Here is a 20,502-nt window from a genome sequence, read left to right on the forward strand (position 1 = left end):
CTCAATTACTCAGTGTTCAGGCCCCCAACTATTACCTGCAGTTCTCGGCTCCAACCCCCACCCTAAGCCGAACATCACATCACCACCACACTACATCCCATTTCTCAAACACAATGGAGTCCATTCCAAACGAAGACAAGAAAACCGCCCTGGAACACGTCCACCTCCCCCGCATCTCCATCAAATTCTGCACGCAGTGCCGATGGATGCTCCGCGCCGCATACGTATGTCCCATTCGACCTATCACAGTGTCCCCTGTTTGAGTTGGCCTATTTGCCTTCGGGTGAGGCTCGTAATATTATTGTGGTGTACTTTGATATACAAGTACCACCCAATCCTTATATAACATCAGACAAAGATCTATGTTTTTTTATATATATATGTACTAATAACCAAATACTATAGTTCGCCCAAGAACTCCTCTCAACATTCAGCACAGACCTAGGCGAGGTCGCCCTAGTCCCCATGACCGGAGGCGTATTCACCGTGACGATATGGCATGGCACGGCATCGGATGATGGGCAAATTACCACCCGGGAGAGTATTCTATGGGATCGGAAGCGAGATGGGGGGTTCCCTGGTATGTTCTTTCTTTCTTTTCTTTTCTTTTTATTACCCACTTGTTCACCAAGAGTATTCAGGAGTATGTATACTAATTACCTCACCTATAGAAGTCAAAGCACTTAAATCCCTCGTGCGGAATGTTATTGCCCCCGAGCGGGATTTGGGGCATACGGATCGTGCATTGAAGGCCCAGCAGAGTGGGCAGAAGGAGAAGATAAGAGAGGAGGAGAGTAAGGATGCTAAGGCTTGTGAGGATTGTCAGTAGGTGAGATTTGGGGTGTTTTCCCCTGGTTTTGGTACTTGGTGCCTTGTCTATGGTACATAGATTTTACTTTTTTTAGACGCTATCGTTATTGGGAGATATACCACATATCTTAAACTGATGATGACGGTGAGCTACGAATCTTGGGCATACAGTAGATATTGGATCCCCTCCTAGGTAGGTACTTGATATTGGTATCTCTCACTTGCAAAGTGCGGTTGGGACATTCTGGATGATACAACACTCCACTACTCATTGTCGAATTGGACGCCTGACTTGGAATAAGTTCAATATAGTTAAGCTTAGTAGACTACCACATAGATAGAAGGAACAACTTGTTTCAAAATCTTGATTCTTTGATTCTCACTATACACATAACGTTCATTATCCCGCAAAGCAGATTCTACAAAAAAAGGAAGCCATGCCAGAACAAGAGAGAGACAAGATACATGTGTAAAACCGAACATAGATAGGAGAGGAAAGCAGAGACAGCCCAAGATCATAAAAATAGAACCTCGGAGACCGAGATGAAAATGGAGAAGAAAGAGAAACCAAGCCCACTCCTTAACTGAAAGAGATTCAACGCCACCAGGCTCCGTTGCCAACTCTGAGATATGGCGTGAAAAGAGCCGCCCCAGGCATGACATAAGGGACATAGAGAAATGAGAGATGACGGAAAAGGAGAAGAATAAGAAGAAAGAGATGAGGGAAAGGGTGAAGAAAAGGTACAAACGTTCATGGTAGAAAGACAACAGGGCACATCCGATGCAAATATCAGACCGAGTAACAAAGGTTGCTTAACACATCCATTCGTACATCCGCCAGTATTCCTTTTTTTTTCCCTTTTTTCTTCGTTTTTGCAAGTGGAATCCACAGTGAAGCGTGACTCTCGACTTGGAAGTGAGAGGAGAGGAAGTGTGATGGACATACAGCGGAGCTTGTCTGTTGTCATAAATGGTTCAGTAAGCTTTTGCGTTTGCTTTTCGTGCCCGAGAAGCCCAAGTGTTCAGTAATATCATCGACTTCGTAGGTGTTCGTGACTGGGAGAGCCAAACTATCAGATGAAAGGTCAAATATCAGAGCTGATGCATGGGATGAAAGGCCCGAGTAGCTTCTCCGTTGTCGAGTCGTGAAATTCATGTAACAACCATTGAGGTCTCATGGCTCATCACAAGAATGAAATGTTCATAAGACCATGGCAGCGTTATGCTCAGTCGGTGATAGGTAAACACCAACCAACCGCAACAAAAATAGAGAATCACGTCTCGCCGCGAACCTCAGATGTATGGTTGCGGCGTTTCCAGAAAGCAAGGCGTAGTCTGCTCCGCCGTTTAGGGAGCTTGCGGTGTCCGTGAGGATCTTCTTGCGGACTTTCATTTTTGATGCTCTCGCCCGTAGTGGTTGACTGAGCAGGGCTACGCCCATTTGCAGTCCTGGCAAAGTCTTTGGTGGCGCCATCTTCGGATTGAGAGTATCCAGCGCCGAGTCCGGAGCTACGCCCAGGGCAGTAGCCACTTGAATGCTCTGGAATGCTTGCGGGATAGGCGTCTGCTGTGCTGGGGCGGGTACTACTATCATCCGGTCCTCCAATATCACTCTGTGGCGCACTTTCCCCGGAAACCCGCTTTTCATCTCCACTATCAACGGCCAAAAAGCTTGTGGCGTTGGTTGCGGGAGAGATCGGTGTCATTGTGTTGCTGTAGGTACTTTGTGTCCGGGTGCAGCTATTACGGTTGGAGCCTGTGCGAGCAGATGAGCTGTGGTGCGCGTGGTGACGCTGAGAGCCGTGCATGATGCCTTGGCGAGAGCTGCTCGGTCTATCGGCAGATTCGGACGCATGATCACGTTCTGTTGTCCCTGCCGGGATGTTGGGATTCGCAGAGTTCGCATATAGAACGGCTGCGAGCACAGCTGGATCGTCTGTAGAAGGATTAGACTCTGGGAGGGGGCTGAAGTATTGCGTCCCAACAGATCCTCGAGCCGACTCTGGAACACCTGGAATAGAGAAATAAGACGTGTCCGGCACGGCACTTGATGACTTGCGAGAGGGAAATTCAGACGGCGCGAGGGGTGTTCCTGTGATCTCAATTTGAGGACCTGCGGTATCTGGCGAAACTACCGGTTCAATAGTGTTTTCGTTTAATGAAGCCGAAGCCGTATCTGTCGACGACGCAGGTGATTTGACGTCTGAATTGGCACGTGGCTTTTCGGTACCGGTTGATTCGGCGGCAGGGCTATGGGAGCGAGGCGAAACAGTGATCTCAGCCCGGTTCTCAATCGGCAACCCCTGTTTCTTCAGTTCATCGTTGGAAAGTTTCTGCCACTGTGCCTGGTTGCGACGAATATGCTCTGCGGTGAACTCCAATTGAGGCAGAAGGTCGGATATGCCCTCGAAGAGTGGGAGAGCGAAGATTGACATGAATCCAATTTGGCCAGTGGCCAGCTTGTAGACATTGCCCAACTCTGGCGGTCCACCGAAGAGGGCAGTTTCCATACCAACTTCCCTCTCCATATCACCCTGATTGGCAAATTCTTCCTGCAAGATTTGGGTCCACTTCTCTGCGATCTTCCACGGCCGAGCGACATTGCTGATATCGGCACATTTAATCAACAATCCACAAACAAGTGTTTTGAACATGTCGACATCCTGTGGTTTCCAGCCATCAACACTTTTATCATTCTCGTAAAATCGCTCTTGCAATGAACCCATCCGTTGCATGAACTTCTGGTGGACACCCATATCGGTCGCCAGAATTGAGCTGATGAGAAGCTTTCGCAAGGATTTATCCTTGAAGGCTGCTGGCCAGTGTCGGCGGAGGATCTGAGAGAAAGCGGCGCAGTGGAATGCTTCGAGAACAGAGTTGTCGTTGTAAAGTTGTGCGAGAGGGGCGTTAAGCTTAACCAGGAAGAAGTTGTTGACACCCGGGTGACCAACGTCATGGCCAATAGCCGAGATCAAGAGAGTGAGAGCATCGAATGGCGCTAGAATGGAGGCGATGGGAGATTCGGGAACGCGGGATTGGCCAGCCGGTCGGTATGGCGGCAAGGCACCGATGTGCAATAAGAAGCAAAAGACGGATTGTAGCACGTCAATCGCGTGACGGAAATTGTGGTAAAGCACAAACGAGTTGTATGCAGCACGACAGGCAAGCAGGAAATTTTGCAGTTCGTCAGGGGTTAGCCTCCAATGATCTAGACCTGGCATCGTGAGCGCATGCTGTAGGATTTCACAAGCACCAAACACCAGCTCATCTTCGGTAAATTCATGGGCTGAGAACTTCCAGCTACCTAGCTGCTCTTTGATAAAAGGCACACGGTCAAGTTTAATGTCGAGCTCCCCTTCTTGGAACTCAGAAATGACCTCTTCCGGATTGCAAATTCCTTTCATGAGCTTGGAAACCATAGCCTCTCTCAAGTAAGAGTACGGCTGCTCATTATTGTTAACACCAACCCATGAAAGCTTTCGTAGCTTTCTTCGGGCAAGGAAACCAGACATCTCTCGCTGTGCCGTTTTGCGTGTGCGATAGGCATGAACCACAAGTCCTCGGATTCGTGCCCGATCAAGCGGGGTGGTCAAAACGTCTACTGCACCAGCATCAAGGCAACGGGCGATCTGTTTATGCTCCAGTGTGAGAGGCACACGCGATAGCGGGTCACTGGTTGGACCGACATTTTCGGCAGGCGTATCGGCGCTGGGCAGTCGCAACACAGCAATGGGAATGATCAATTTCGGCCCTTCTTGAACTTGAATGTCGTTCGAAATTCCCGATAGAAGTGACAGTCCACGTGCTTCGTCAGATTGGGTTGAAAAGGTGAATGTGCGATGAATGGAACCGGGTGATGGAGGCCCATTGTCCATCCACGAAGCCCGGCTGGCTTTTCGGCGAGCCAAATTTGATTCTTCGCCGCTAAAGTCTACATCGAAAAAGGCGAAAATCGGGTTACACTCGTTGCCCACACGGTCGGTGAGCTCGGCCAACGTGTTGGCAAAAGTGGTTCCGTTCTGGCAGAGGTAGACTAAGAAGCAATCAGGGGTGTTCAAGCGCAAGACAACAGCGGGACGTACCTTGTTTGCAAATTTCCAGCAGCAGCTCCACGTCGGTCTGCAGGGCCTCTGGCTCATCTGGAGTCACAAAGGAACCTGCTGACGATATAGTTGACGTGTCGATAGAATTTCTGCGCACCCATCTCTCCGACCGCACTCGGTCGTCGATATAGACGCCCGAACAATCCATGCGATCCACCATGGTATCGAAAGGGAAGCGAAATCCCGATCAGGCAGTGCCGCCGGAATCACAAGACCGCAGATAAGACGTCAATCAGAGTAAAGGAAGGAAACGAGCCGATCGGACCTATCCTAGTTCGCATAAGGCTCAGATGACCGAGATCGAGAGGGTGTCGAGGGGGGAATATAGGAGAGACGAGGTCGTTTGACAAAAGCGGCCAGGGTGAAAAAACGAGCGGCGAGCTGGTACGGAGGTCCGGAGCAAAGGTAACGACCACCAGGATGATCGGAGGAGAAGGAATGACAAAACGTCGACCAAGTTCGCAGTGCGCTCGAACAATGGAGTTGTTTCCTGCAGCGAAGCAGTCCGAGTCGCGCTGTGGACTGGAGGATCCGAGACACCCCCAGAGCCTAGACTGTATCGCACTAGGCGGTCAAGTCGAGGGAGCGCGCAACCCAACCACTTTTTCCGGGATGAAGAGGAAAGAGAAAGCGACACGTGAGGAATGTCGAGGCACTGAAGGGATATGGAGGGGACCGGGTCAATTGAAGCGCCGAGGTTGAAAGAAATGCAGACGGGAGGCAGCGGCAACGGCAGGACGTCAGTCCGACATGGCCGTTAGAGCGGTGAGATATGAAAGAGAAGCAACAAAGAGAATAGCGATGTGCTGGAGGGAGGAGAGGTTGAAATGGCAAAACAGAGTGGAGGGGGGCGAACACGGGGAAGGGGCTTCTTTCCTCCTTCCAGAAGGCCTTGGGGCGGGACGGGATGATCCTCAAGTAATCTTAGTACTAAGCCTAGTTCACAAAGTACTTTCATTTCCACCTATTGCTACGATAATGGAAGTACAGTTGGAACATAGATACGCAATATAATTTCCTTTTCATCTATTCTTCCCTTTCATCCATTTTCTCCCATCTCATTCTTCAGCAGAGCCTCCGATCGCAGTCAGTGGGCCCAAAATGACGCCTCTCATTCTTTTTTTCTTTCTAGAAGGTCCACGGGTTAGGTAAGCGCAGATTCTGTAACCGGAAGTATGAGCCTGCAGATACAGCCCATATGGAAATGCCCAAGTGAGTATCTTGATATTTACTCAGTAATATCACTTTAACTACCTAGGTACACCTAGAGATCATTTTTATACAGAGAGAGAATAAAATATCAAAGACGACAAATGTAGGCAAGATTTGGGGCCAAAGCGGAACAATGATAATCCGGATGACCTCATCGACTTCTAACCGAGTTGGCCCTAATGGTCAAGCCATATCTACAGTCTTATATATTTGATCACTTCTAAGGTTTTAGTCATTTATAGTTACTTATAGTTACTTATAAAATTTGTCTCTAATTACCATACCTACCTATTCCTAGTACTGTGCAATTACATCCTTGCCAGGTGCATCTGCAGTCCATGGTTCAATTGCTGATCACGTCTCTCTGATTGGGTGCCAGCCCCTCCAATCATGTCGATGATACAGGGATTGCCATATGCAACTTTTGACTTTGACACTTTACTGCAGGTATAGGGTAGTATACGGCTGAATACTCCGTTTTGCCCCTGATGTAAATGGCCGATCAGATTTCCTAGTTGATCCCCTTACATATTGTATACTATAAAAGAGGCACAGTCGCGTCTCAGACACTTGAAACACCCTCAGTTTATTGAGGGCACTCTCCAAATATGACGCGTTATATACAGAATGCTCTCAGCAGACTAAGTGGGACGGAAAACCTACGCATCACAAGGGATTATTAGTGGATATCCGGAGTACTGGACCCACATTTGCTGCGCTTTACTGCACTTGGCTGCACTTGGCTGCAGATAACTGTAGATACTGTAGATAGTAACTACCTAGGTAGATCCATGATATAGAAATCTACTCAAACCGACAAATAATCTTCCCCTTAGTAGTGTTGCTCTCCAGCAATTTATGCGCCTCCTCAATCTTCTCAAAGGGAAAGACCTTCTCGACAAAAACCTTGAAAGTCCCATCACGGAACTTAGGCAGCGCATGCTCGACAAGGGTATCCCGCAGTTTCCGCTGATACTCCTCATCCCGACTGCGCAGGGTACTTCCCTCAATACGCACCCGCTTATACAGCAACGGCGCAATATTAACCCCATCAGGCAACTTGCCACCACCCATCAAGCCCAATAACACTATGCGACTATCGCGCGCGGCCACATCCAGATTTCCCTGGAAATAGGTCGCGCCGATGAAGTCGACGGTTAAGTCAACGCCCGCGCCACCGGTCTCTTTTTGGATCTCGGCGGCCCAGTCTTGGGTCTTGTAGTTAAAGGCTTTTGTGACGCCGAGTTCTTTTTCAAGGAAGTCGATTTTTTCCTGCGAGCCTGCTGTTGCGTAGATGGCTTTGGCGCCTTCTGCTTTGGCGAGCTGGATGCCTGAGATGGAGACTGACGAGGCGCCTGCATGCCACAGGACGGTTTTGCCGGATTGGAATTCGCCGATTAGGAAGAGGGCTTGCGAGGCTGTGATCCAGGTCTTGGGGGGTTGGTTAGCATGGATGGTGGAGGATTGCTTCTTCTCTTCCTTTGTTCGGTGCTTACTTCTGGAACACCGGCTGCTTGCTCCCATGACAACTCCGACGGCTTGTGCACCAGCATCTTGGTCGAGACAGCAATGTACTCTGCGTACGCACCTATCAATTTGTCAATTACAGATCGCTATATCAGAGCTTCCCTTCCCTCTATCCGAGACACTGGTCCCGGGTGGTAATTGAAACATACCTCCATATGCAAGGCCGAGCACTGCATCCCCAACCTTGAAATCCTCATGCCCGTCCGGGCCAAAGCTCTCAATCACTCCGGAGAACTCCACACCCATGGTCTCAGGAGCCTGCGGCGGAAGCGGATACAGACCCTCCCGCTGCAGAAGGTCCATGCGGTTCAAACCGAATGCATGGATCTTGACGATGGCTTGGCCGGCTGCTGGTGTGGGCTTGGCGATCTGGTCGACAAAGAGGGATGTTGCGGGGCCTTTGCCGCCCTTGATGCCTGGGGTGGTTAGCTTGGATGTGAGACATGGCTGTGTGAAATGCAAAAAGGCAAATCAAAAGAAGAGAAGGGAGTTTTAAACTGAGAGATTGTGTAAGGATCGTGTGGGAGGCATGTAGGCTCAATGTTGTTGTATGCTCGGCGATGATGAAATCAGGTGGGGGAGCTTCTTCAGAGCTCCAAGGTCTTCATCCGCTTCCACTTACCAATAGCTCGCATGGTCTCGCTCATTTTCAGTGGAATGGATAATGTCAGATAGCTTTCTTCAGGATTTGCAGGTTATAACTTTTTTGAATCTGGTGGAGACCTTCAATGAGCTGACCTCATCGATTGTAAATCGGCATTTGTCATCAGCAGCTTCCGAGGTCTATCGTTGCGGTTAATCGGCACAGGAAACCCGGGGTTTTCTTTCCTTCTTGTTGCATTTTGCAATTTGCAATTTGTAATTCTGAATGCACATTCGGCTGCAAGGCAACACTTTCGCTTTTAATTGAGTCAGTGGCCCCTTAGGCACGCTGCCTTGAAGATCTACACCACTGGAACTGAAATCGCGCCTTGCAGCAAATATCGATATGGATTGCAAGTTGAAGGGAATGTCCAACATGTTCAAGGTTCATCTATAGAGGTAAGTGACTCCATGAATAAGGCGTCTCGTTGGAAATTCTGCATAGTCAGCAGCCCCATAAATGCTAGGCCTACGTAGTGTAAGTCAGTAAGAGAGAAGGTGAGACTAGTGAATGACATACACTTTCGGGACTTGGATTCAACCATTAGTTGTTCTGAGATCTCCTCATATGTCCATTTTGAAGACTTCGATATGTGTGAAAACAGTCCTCAGTCTCTTATGCAGAAAACATTGCCTCATGCAGACGTAACTGTGAAGGAAAGATATTGATCCCGTTGTATCCCGCTGGCAAACGATCCTTGATTGTCAGCAGTTGTTCATTAGTGAAAAACAACTTTTTCGCTGGCTGAAAGTGAGTCAACTGATAATAGCTTTGCTCGTTCAGCGAAAGTCATTGCTCTTGGTCCTTTTCTTTAGACTTCTGCCACTTATCAATGTGTATTTTCAGAAAGAACACCAGTGTAAAACATCTTAGGAACACCCAATAGTAGCACAGATATGTCCAAGGCTCAGAGGATGGTATATTAGATCCTTGATGAAGGAAGACCCGAGGAAGAAACTAAAAGAGAGGGAGAGAAATGAAAAAAATGAAAAAGTTGCGAAGAAGGAAAGAAGAGGTATAAGAGACGGGGGAGGAGGAAGGATATAAATATGTATCTTTTTGCATGTAGAAGAAAGCGAATGTACATGTAGGCACTGGCTCTGCATGCCGTAGATACACTACATCACCAGACAGCTACCCAATCTACATGTACAGTCTACACCTCTCACTTAAATCTGAGTATCAATAGCGATGCAAATCAATTTCTCTAGCCATAAACAAAGAACAAAAAATGGTAATCATAAGTGGCCAGATCCAATGTACTCCATGCATTTAAGAATAAAAATAAAAGCCGTGCATTTCCATCATATCAATCAGCCTCCTTTCCTATCCCACACCTATAGCATAGACTCCACGGACTTTTCCCAAGTGCCATAAATCAAAGATCAGAGAGACGCCGGGGAATAACAGTGACAAAGACGGAAAGCGAAACAAAGACAAAGGGAAGGGGGACTAATAAATGGACAGAATGGAATAGAACGGAAACATGACAACAAGCAAACAGGATATGAGAATAGATGATTTCCCGCTGAGGGATACCCGTGGGTGTTTTGGGCTGGAGGGAATCAGTAAATGAAAAACAAAAAAAAAGACATAGCTTGTGGAAAGAAGAAAGCAAAACCCGTGTAGACTTTTTTCTGAAAGTGCCACGCAGATGCAGTAGAAGCGAAAGAGAAAGTTATAGGGTACTATCATACAGGTTGATAAAGAGCTCTGGAAAGGGAATCCGAGGTCTTCATGCGTTGGGGGGTCATTATGAGAGGAGGTTCTTCAGCGAGGGGCTGGCGCTGGCTCCTGTTCCTGCGCTTGTGCCATTCACACCTGCATGTCTGCTGGCGCTGGGTGGTCCCGCCATAAGAGAGGGTGGTGTATCCTCGGGACGAGTGGGAGGGGTAGAGGTAGGACCACGAGGATCAAGACGGGCTTGAGTCACCGGCGGTGAGTGGGACGGGGCTCCTAGACCGCGGTCGACAGAGTACATGCGAGGTGGCGGTCCACCGTTCAGCGCGCTGAGTGAGGTTTGTGGCGAGCGGTTAACCGTTGTTGCTTGCACGATCGGAGGAGACGCGGAGGCCGCGTACGAACGAGGCGGTGGCTGTGAGAGATGCGGCGAGCGTGCTGGTACGGGTCCATATGGGCTCTGGTGTGCCGAGTAAGGAGGCGGTGGGGGACCCGGTCCAGCGCTGGTATAGTGTGGTGGTGGAGGTCCTGCGGCATGAGGTGGCGGGGGATAGTTGTTCATGTGATGAGGAGGTGGAGGTGCCACAGGATAAGGAGACGACATGCCGTTACGAAGGCCATTGTCAGGCGGGGGTCGCTCGTATGGCCCGGTGTAGCCTGATACAGGAATTCCATTGTGCGGGTGAGCTGGAGGCATTGGTCGCCCAATCACACCACTCGGGGGAGCAGGGTGCGGGTGTGGGTGTGGGTGTGGGTGCGGCACAAATGCATGGCCAGACATACGGGGAAGGGATGGCATTGGTTGACGTTGCTCAGAGTAAGGCGAGGGGCGAGGAACAGGCGAAGGTTCAGGTGCAGGCGGAGGGGGCGGTGCCGGGTTCTTCAGATGGCACTTGTGGCATTCGTAGGTCGGTTCGCTATGGTCTCCGTTGGCAGCAAAGGCCGGGTGCGGATGATGATGTCCTGTTCCGTTGGACATAGGCGGTCTGTAATCAGGGCGTCTTGGAATAGTCCACCACTTGGGGCTAAAACCGGTTGAACAGCGGAAACACTTTCGGTTGGTCTCAACCTCAGTAGATCGTCGCGGGACAACGTGGTTATCTGTGTCGATTTCCATTGGATCCTCGGGCGCATCCTCGCTCGGAGCCGGTTGGGCCTTGGGTGTATCCTTGGGGACGGGTACGATGCTTGTCGAGGCTCGTCGGTTTGCAGCATGAGCGTGACCATGGTGTTGCGGTGCTGGAACAGACTGCTGCATGTAATCCGCTTTGCGAATGGTGCCAGTGAGAGTAAGATCGGCCTGCTTGTATGTCTGAGCGAACAGCTGGAGCGCATTGAGCTGGTCAGTGCTAGTCTGCTCGCCGATTTCATGCAGAGTGCCTGACACGCTGTGGTTCGGGCAATAAACAACAGGTGTTGCTGAGCCAACTTCATCGCCTAGGCGGATAGCTCGCAAGCTGTCGCGACGAGAACTCTTGACAGGAGTGACATCAAAGCCGAACCGGTAATTTGCCTGGAAAGCACAGCCAACATGGAAGTGACCATTGCAGCCGGTAAAGCTACAGGAGACACAAGCGCCCTTGCTGGACTTGCATATTTTGCATGTCTCGCGCCAACGGTCTTTGGGGATAGATCCGAATCCTTCGGCTGGCTCGAGCTCCTCTGCATCACCATACTTCAACTCCGGGGTCCACAGAGTGCAAAGCACGTGGGCCCAGTTATTTCCTGCAGTGCGCTTTAGAGGTTCCCGTGGGCCAACGGGTTTGCCAACGGCCTCCTGCCGCTGACGGTAGAGCTTGATAGCCTCGTTGACCATCTCTTTCTCCATGCGCTCCTTCTCCTTGTCGCGTTCGGTCTTCTTCCGGGCGTTGTTCTTGGGCGTCTCCATAAGGTCGTGCTCAGTCCAAGATACTGGACATAGAACACACTCATAGTTGGTAGAGATCGAGGGGCTGCGGTCGTTAGAACACATGTCACACAGCCATTTGTTGCTAGCGCGCGAGTCTCGCACGCCGTAGCAATTGCGATGAACTGTTAGACGACAATCGCGACATGAAAGATGTTGCTCGCCGGATGGTTCAACTTGGTTGCAGATGGCACATGGTAGCGTCTTGGCCTTCGGTGGATCGGGGACAATTGGTGGAGCTTCCACCGGCTTTTCGGGGACCATCTTCTTCTTCGGCATAGGCTCAACTGACGTCCTAGTTGAAGTTGCGGTGCTGTCCTTCTCAGGGCGAGCCTTCTTCTTTGTCAGATCGAGCTTGCCCTCCTGCAGCAGTCGAGGGTTCGAGTCGAGCGGGATGCCCATTTGATTCGCGGTAGTTGCCGTGATACTGTTGATAGTGAACGGAGTTTCGGTGGCGACAATCAACTGAGCCAGCAGTTCCTCGTCGATACGGCGTCGCCAGGACTTGTTGCCGCTGTTTGCAATTCTCTTTGCGACCTCGTCAACGTCCTCATATTGGATACCGTACTTCCGCCACAGCAAAGCGCAGCGGAGACAGAGTGACACAGTAAGTAGGGGGCCCTTGTCCTTCTTGTTTGAAGGCTCGGCGGGAATGGTGGTACCCGGGGGAACCAAGGGCGCACGACGCCATTGTCGCGAGCTGCGAGTAGAGCAGAACTTGCAGTGGAATCCACGCTTCTGAACAACCGCTTTCTCCGAGTCGAAGGCAGAATCGTCATGATCATCAGCCACGTCGTCGACCAGCTTGGATGAGGTGACACTGTGGCGTCGGACCTCCTTCTTGCCGCGTCTCCCCTCATAACTACCCCAGATCTGCCGACCGCGGGGGGTCTTCTTCCACATGTAATAGAACCGAACAATCTGGTAAATGGGAACTGTCTTGACGTGCTTCATGATGTTGCGCCATTCCGATCCATACTTGGCGACACCCTGTTCGAATAGCTTAAGTTCATCCGGTCGAATATGAGGCTCTTTGAGATCTTTGTACTTGTTGACCTTCTTCAGCTTGGCAAGAGCGGCCTGCACATTGAAACTCTCGGCGTAGAGAATTGAAAGCGCCTTGTCTAGGAAGTTGGTGTTGTGCTTCTCGACACCAATACCAGGAGCCAGTTCCTTGGCTTGGCGCATGTAGTCGTCGATGAATTTCTCGCGTTCCTCCTGGCTCAAATGAGATCCTGGGGCATCGTCTTCACCTCGGGCGGGGATCTGCTCGGAAGTCGGCATCTTGAACAGAGGCTCGGCTGTACGCGCTTGCTTTCCAGTCTTTTCGTTAATCGTAACTGGTTCATCCATTCCACGGTGGATATAGCCTGTCGGTTCGTCTTGAATCCATTTCGGTCGGTTGGCTCTCTCATGCTTGGCGGCTTCCAGCGCAGCTTGGGTAGCGGATTTCCCATCTTTTTTCGCACCAGCAGCCTTTGCTTTCTTTTTCAAGTCCAGAGGCTTCACGTATTCAATTGCACGCCCTGGCCAAGCTGCGACCATGGCCTGGTGTCGTGTTCCTAAACGTGAGCTTGCACGGGGGTAGATCCGATCGTCGTAATCAAGGGCATCTTCGACGCGGCAGTGAATACCCAGGTAGCGGTAAGGCCACATTTTCGCCTGTGCAATCTGCTCCACTGTCGCAGGCTGGGGCATAGGGTCTTCCCCGGCTGTGGGAGAGCCGTCAGAATTGCCATTCGCAGTGCCGTTCGTATGATGGTGGTCCTCCTCCTCTTCTTCCTCCATGACCACATCCTCGCCGTCTGGTCGAGCCCCACTAATCAAAGGTGTATTGCGTGCCTCGAGCTTGCGTTCCTGAGCGCGGCTGCAGGCGGCACAAGCCCACGCAAAGCCTCGAGCGGGTTTCTTGGTCAATGCGGGCCGTACGCAATACATGTGATATGTTGAGTGGCAGACTGCACAGTCGACGGATTCCGAATTTGCAGCATATAAACGACATCGCTTGCACGTCTTGACGGCGCCTGTCAATTCCTTCCCTTTGCCGATCTCAACGAGAATGAATTTCCACCGCTCATCCAGGACCTTCTTGACATTGCCGGGAACATTAATAATATCTTTTGTCGGAATAACATCATACATTCGATGGATATATCGGTCAAACATCTTGTCGTACCAAAAGCTGTTGCGTGCCTTCTTATAAGAACTGATGTCATCGATTTCTGACACATGGCGAATCTCACACTTTCCTCGCAACGAGGATAGAGGACATGTGTCAGAGTGCATTGACGCAAAAACAAAGCGAGTGTCAGGAGAATGGCGCTGGATGTCCCGTGGGCGATAGTACCAGTTGACTCTCAATGCCTCAATGAAACCGTTTGGCTTAGTTTTGGATGGAAGGAACTCCATAATTCGAGCCAAATAATACGGTTCACCTGGCGGTTCACAAATTAAATAAACATGGTCTAGCGATGGTTAATTTTGCGAAGCCGTAGGAGTGAGATGAAAACAAACCATTAAGACCGAGAGTGGTGCCATCATCAGCTATTAATTGACCATCCTTGAGATAGGGTCCAGAGTTTTCGAAGCTCATCATATTGGTGAAGTAGTCCCCATCAGAATCACCAGGGGGCTCAGTGAAAATCTTCTTGGCAGCCGAGCTGGAATTTGGGGTGCTGGCGGGTTGTTTGCGTTTTCTCAGATTAGAACCATTCGCATCATCGGGCCTGGCGGAGAATGATGAAGTGCCGGGAATGGCATCTTTTACCGATCCATTTGCGCCGTTGCCATTGGTCAGACTCTTGCGTGGTTGCGCCAGCGAGGTCTTCTCATCGGGATTAGAGCCGTTGACAATATTGGTGAGTGCCAGGCTGTTGCGCTTGGCCTTTGGCGCGGAGGCATCCATGTCCGCATCTAGGTCACGATCCTCGGCATAGTTGGGCCGCGGCGCATTGCGACCTCTCGATCGCGTGCCATACGCGGTGGCGGAGCCGTTGGCCGAATCGGCCACAGCCTCCGGAGAGTTGGGGGTGGTCATCGAGTGTGACCTTTAGTCATCCACGGATTGAACGCGTGAAGGGGATATATGAGCTGTGGCGGGTTAGTTCAAGGATCCCTTGAACAAATACGTTCAATGGGTGGTATGTAGGAGAAGATACACGAGGGGGGCGAAAATCTCGAAATACGGGTGGGCAGATATGGGAGATCATCCAATGTGCGCGGGTGTCGCGAACATCAAATGAGGGAAGAAGTTGGGAAGAAGGAAAAATTAGGGAAAGTGGGAACAAAGAGTGGACCGTGTCAGATCTTATCCTCTCTGCAGGGGTGAAGGGCGTAGCACAGATATCAAGTTGATAGGGGCCATTGGGAAAAAGAGAAACTTACGAGAAGATGGAAGATCTGAAGATCTGCACGCGAAGAATAGTATACAATATCAAGGGGGATGGAAAATTAGAGTAAAGTAGGAGAGTGGAGTGGAAGGGGTAGTGGGAGTGTGAAAGTGCGAGTAGAGTGTAGAGAGAAGAACGTAGGGAAGAGTATGTAGAAGGGAAGATGGGTCGGGAGTGGAGATGGATATACGGGGGGGAAGGGGGAAAAGAAGAGAAGAACTGTGGGAAAGTCAAGGATGGCCCCTAGTCCCGATATGTTAATATGACGGATCCTCAACTTGCTTCCAACGTCTAACGGTCTCTAACTCGTGACCTGGGAATGTTGTCACGTATGCGCATAGAAAGAGAAGAGAGCATTCCCCGACTTCGATATTGGTATGAAAATTACAGCTTGATCCTGTACGACCAAACACGTCTGCCCGGGATTTTGATTTTGATACTCTGGCCCCTTGTGTCTAATCCCAGTCCTTTGCGCATAGTGGATCCTAGTCTACGAAGACTTATATTGCCTCATTCACCGGTATAGTCCGGCATTATTACACAGAAGCAAGGGAACGTGTGGCTAGTCAACATTCAAACAGGAATCAAAGAGCCAACATGGGGGGATCGAGGGATTAGGATGATCAGGGAGAAAGGTCGAGTCAGATCCAAGCCAACGGGTCAGATACAAGTCAATGGGCATACTTTTTGTGGGCTAGAGCTCGGTCGAAGCTCGGTTGGCAAAGTGAATATTGTAGGGACGAATCAGAACATATGCGTTGGCAAAGTATCAAACCCCTACAACATTATCCGAAACACCAGGAACCATCAAGTATAAGTTGCCCATCAGTTGCCCAAGGACATGAGTTATAAAACTACAGAGTAGAGATCCAGGAATGTAAAAAGTTCCATGCGACCTAGAACAGAACACTCCGAGAGCAAGCGTAGAGTCGAAGTGCAGATATAATTTCACGTCGATCAATACCGAGACAATACCGGTAATTGAACATCCAATGACGCCGATTTACTTCCGTTGCCACCTATGCCGGCATGCTCCGTCCACGGTCCGATTGTGGTGGATTGAGGCCGATTATATTGACTGTATAGACAATGGAGTATACTCGCTATTCAGATAAGTCCATTAATTCCTTCGGCATAGGGCATATCACATTCCACACCGTGCATGAAATAGGTGGTACGCGACTCATGATACAGTCGTTATGACGCCCTCCACCGGGTCTCAGAATTTGTCCATTTTTGGATCCATTTTTTAGAACATGTGTTCCGGATTACAGTACAACGGAGTACTGCTGCCTGTTCGAGATGTCTAGACTAGGTAGAACACAACGTTGCGCAGATTGTTCAGATCCCACTTAGGCATTTGTTGTCCCGAATAGATATGTAGACGTGCACTCGTTTCAGGCTACAATGAGTCTCAAATTTGTAGCCTAGCTTTAAGAGCTAATAGCCGTAGGGGTGTCTTGGTGCGATTATTGCTACGGGGAAATCTCGTGCAAGGGGTTGAACATAGAAAGAATCACATCTCCGATCCAGGAACAGGAACACTGCCGATGTCCGGATTAGCTCGGCTGACTAACTCTCCTGCCTCAGGCCGGATTCAACACCCGTGACGACAATAACAAATAACCAACAAAAGAGTGAAATACATCTCTCTTATGGACCGATGTTTCAGGCATGTCAACATCGGCCATCCAGTCGCGCGGATTCCAGACCACGATTGATATCGCCCGAGGATATCAGTTAGCGCCTGTGGCAGGCCATAAGCGACCACCAGAAATCGAGCAGACTCCCGACCTCAATCCAGGTCCAGTCGTCAAGCAAGCGACCGGTTTTGGGCACGGCCAAAATGCCAATGCTGACATCTTGGTGGATTCCCCGTGGGAATCAGCGCGGGCTTTACTAACCGCCCCCGCGAATCGCTTTACCGCCAGCAAGATCCATCTCGGCGCAGGCGCGGGTGAGACATCACCAGATGAAGAGAAAAAGAGGGGTGCGAGTACTTCTGCCCCGGGATCTAGTCAAAACCCCCTGCTATCACTCTCGAATCCGAAGTATGGTCTGCCGCAATCCCTTACTGCCAATTTTGCCGCATTGGGCGTCTCCAGTATCTACCCGTGGCAGGCATCATGTTTACTGGCGAAAGGTCTGCTCTGTGGTGAACGACACTTGGTTTACACTGCTCCGACGGGTGGAGGCAAGTCGCTCGTTGCGGATGTGTTGCTCTTGAAGCGGATCATTGAGAATCCAACGCGCAAAGCACTCCTCGTTTTGCCTTACGTCGCTTTGGTTCAAGAGAAGCTGAAGTGGATGAGGCGAATTGTGCAAGATGTGGAGAAAAACATTCCAGAAGAAGAAGATGACGACTCTTCGTTTCCTCGCAGGCGATGGAAGCGTGCTCAGAAAAATATCCGCGTTACCGGATTCTTTGGTGGAAGCCGGACGACGGCTACTTGGGCTGATACTGATATTGCTGTTTGTACGATAGAAAAGGTGTGTATGCTTTGTGACAGGTGTTGCTGCGGAATTCTGATGATCTTTTCTACCTAGGCTAACTCGTTGATAAACACTGCAATCGAGGAGTGTAGCATTGGTGATCTGGGAGTCGTGGTTCTTGACGAGTTACATATGCTCGATGATGAGCATCGAGGATATCTCTTGGAACTCATGGTTACCAAGCTGTTATTGCTCCAGCAGGATATCCAAATAGTTGGCATGAGTGCCACACTCTCTGTATGTGCATATTCCCATTAGGGATGACTTTCCTAACTGGATTATAGAACACTGAAATGTTGGCGGAGTGGATGAACGCCAAATTCTACATCTCCACGTACAGACCAATTCCCATCGACGAATACCTAGTCTACGAGAATGCCATCTACCCAGCTGCAACATCAAGACAGCTTTTCCAAACAGCATCCAAGCTGACTGCTGCTGCGTCCGTGACTGATACCATCCCTCCACACCGAGTCATTGAACCTTCCAGTTTTAGACAGCTCAGTAACTCAGCTACGAATGCCATGGTAGCTTTGGCAGTCGAAACTGCAGCCGCAGGCTTCGGTGTATTGGTATTTTGTGGCAGTCGCCAAGCGTGCCAAAACCAAGCTGCTACCATCGGTGAAGCAATGCCGCCAGCAGAACCAGATGAAATGAACAAACGACTGGATCTTCTTGCTGAGCTGCGGAGCCTTGCATGTGGCCTAGATCCAGTTCTTGAGACTACAATTCCCAGAGGAACCGGGTTTCACAGTGAGTATCCCATCATCCAGGATCAAACGCAAATTTTACTTACCTTTCTTTAGATGCCGGTATGACAACGGAAGAGCGTGAACTTATTGCACAGGCATATGATCAGGGCGTACTGAGAGTCCTCGTAGCCACATGTAGTCTTGCTGCTGGAGTAAATCTTCCCGCAAGACGAGTCATTATCAACGGGGCACGAATGGGCCGTGAGCTAGTAGGCCCGGCAATGTTGTATGAGCCACCTTTTCCTTTAAGTTAATTACAGGAAGTTGACAGAAACAGTCGACAGATGTGTGGACGTGCGGGACGCAAAGGCAAGGACGAAACCGGCGAGACCTATTTGATATGCGTTAAAGCCGACATGCAAGCCGTATGCGACCTGTTGGATGCTGACATGCCTGCCATCGAAAGCTGCTTGGCACCAGAGAAAAGAGGTCTAAAGAGGTATGTCTCGCTTCTTTGGCCTTTGATATTTTACTCACATCTTGGAAGGGCCCTGTTGGAAGCCATAGCAACAGGACTGGTATCAGGCTGCGACGCAATCAAAGAATACGTTCGATGCACGCTCCTTTGCCGAACCGTGGACAAAAAACTTGCATACGCCATTATGAAATCTGCACTTCAGGAATTGGTTGATGAAGAACTCATCATCTTCCGAGAAGATGAATCATACGGATCCACACCATTAGGACAGGCAATCGTGGCCTCTGCCTTTTCCCCCGAAGATGGGCTATTCATCCACGAAGAATTAAAGCGAGCCTTACAAGCCTTCGTCATGGACGGCGACATGCACATCTTCTACATGTTCACCCCCCTCCAAGCAGCAATGAACACACCAATCGACTGGCAAATCTTCCGAGACCAGCTAGACAGACTAGACGAGAGCGGTCTCCGAGCCCTACAATTCGTCGGCGTTCAACCCGGCTTCGTGAATACAATGTACCAATCCCCCGATCCCTTCCCTCCCTCTATAGTACCTCCTCAAACCCATACAACCCATACTAACCATCAACCCAGGGTCCAATCCGGCGCCTCCCTAAAAGAAACAAACCCAACCCAAATAAAAGCAGCCCACATCTACCGCCGCGCCTACGCAGCCTTCCAACTCCGCGATCTAAGCAACGAAACCCCCCTCTCGACGATAGCATCACGCTACAAAATCACCCGCGGTACAGTCCAAACCCTCGCCCAACAATGCCACGGCTTCGCAGCGGGAATCGTCAAATTCTGCCAGCGCATGAATTGGGGTATGATGGCGGCCGTTCTGGATCATATGCGTGACAGGCTGGAGGCAGGTGCGCGTGCGGACCTGCTGGAGATGGCTCAGGTGACTTTTGTTAAGAGTTGGACGGCAAGATTGCTTCGGGAGAATGGGTTTAGGAATTTGAGGGCTTTGGCTGAGGCTGAGGCTAAGGATTTGGTGCCTATTCTTATGATGGTAAGTTCAACTGCTTTGGTTCGGTATAGTGGGCTTTGATGATTTGATCTGGTGCTGATTTTAGTTTCGGGGTTAGGTTAATCCTCGTAAGGCGCAGAAGAATCAGCTCTCGCCTGCTGAATCGGAGCGCTATGCGGCGAAATTGATGGTTAAGGCTGAGACTATTATTTCTCATGCTAATAAGATCTGGGGTGAGTATTTGTTTGGTTATGCATGTTGATATGGATGTGTGCTGATGTTGTCGATCTAGATCGGGAAACGGAGGTCGAATTGGAAGATTGAGTGTTGGCTTTTTGCTCGGATTTTGGAACCTTGCATACTAGGAGCGATATGGATAGCATTGACATTTGGATACCATTGACTTTGCCTATATGTTTGGACTGGACTTTAGGTTGTGAATTGCATCCGATTATGGACACTGAGGTCTCAACCCTGTTCTTCTATACACATATCTTTGATACGTAGATCGTTCTAGCTGTAACGGTTTAAATTCATGGCTTCGTAATAGTGTAGATATTCGAAATATACTGATACTAAGCCAGAACTATGTATTC

At 49.9% G+C, this 20,502-nt stretch overlaps 5 protein-coding genes across 5 annotated transcripts; 2 read left to right on the plus strand and 3 right to left on the minus strand.

Annotated features, from left to right (window-relative positions):
- Positions 1–113: 113 nt before the first annotated feature.
- Positions 114–829, plus strand: PENARI_c021G00192 (Rdx family protein; the record flags this gene model as incomplete). The annotated part of the gene is made up of 3 exons (XM_022635138.1): positions 114–224; positions 406–580; positions 672–829. The coding sequence occupies 3 exons, from the start codon at positions 114–116 to the stop codon at positions 827–829; spliced, it is 444 nt and encodes a 147-aa protein (XP_022484917.1).
- Positions 830–2,084: 1,255 nt separating this feature from the next.
- Positions 2,085–5,073, minus strand: pdeB (3',5'-cyclic-nucleotide phosphodiesterase PDE2; the record flags this gene model as incomplete). The annotated part of the gene is made up of 2 exons (XM_022635271.1): positions 2,085–4,843; positions 4,893–5,073. The coding sequence occupies 2 exons, from the start codon at positions 5,071–5,073 to the stop codon at positions 2,085–2,087; spliced, it is 2,940 nt and encodes a 979-aa protein (XP_022484881.1).
- A 1,856-nt stretch (positions 5,074–6,929) lies between these two features.
- On the minus strand, positions 6,930–8,299 carry PENARI_c021G01131 (NAD(P)H-quinone oxidoreductase; the record flags this gene model as incomplete). Its single annotated transcript, XM_022635149.1, has 4 exons — positions 6,930–7,556; positions 7,622–7,713; positions 7,802–8,068; positions 8,275–8,299. 4 exons carry the CDS (start codon positions 8,297–8,299, stop codon positions 6,930–6,932), a joined length of 1,011 nt encoding a protein of 336 aa, XP_022484964.1.
- A 1,749-nt stretch (positions 8,300–10,048) lies between these two features.
- PENARI_c021G06473 (DNA-binding E3 ubiquitin-protein ligase SNT2) lies at positions 10,049–14,918 on the minus strand (the record flags this gene model as incomplete). Its single annotated transcript, XM_022635221.1, has 2 exons — positions 10,049–14,316; positions 14,396–14,918. The coding sequence occupies 2 exons, from the start codon at positions 14,916–14,918 to the stop codon at positions 10,049–10,051; spliced, it is 4,791 nt and encodes a 1,596-aa protein (XP_022484910.1).
- A 2,026-nt stretch (positions 14,919–16,944) lies between these two features.
- PENARI_c021G10667 (DEAD/DEAH box helicase) lies at positions 16,945–20,230 on the plus strand (the record flags this gene model as incomplete). The annotated part of the gene is made up of 9 exons (XM_022635269.1): positions 16,945–17,760; positions 17,818–18,000; positions 18,048–18,516; positions 18,570–18,741; positions 18,793–18,954; positions 19,003–19,449; positions 19,528–19,948; positions 20,025–20,139; positions 20,199–20,230. 9 exons carry the CDS (start codon positions 16,945–16,947, stop codon positions 20,228–20,230), a joined length of 2,817 nt encoding a protein of 938 aa, XP_022484894.1.
- Positions 20,231–20,502: the final 272 nt, after the last annotated feature.

This window comes from Penicillium arizonense (genome assembly GCF_001773325.1).
Source record: "Penicillium arizonense strain CBS 141311 chromosome Unknown PENARI_contig021, whole genome shotgun sequence".
NCBI lineage: Eukaryota > Fungi > Ascomycota > Eurotiomycetes > Eurotiales > Aspergillaceae > Penicillium > Penicillium arizonense.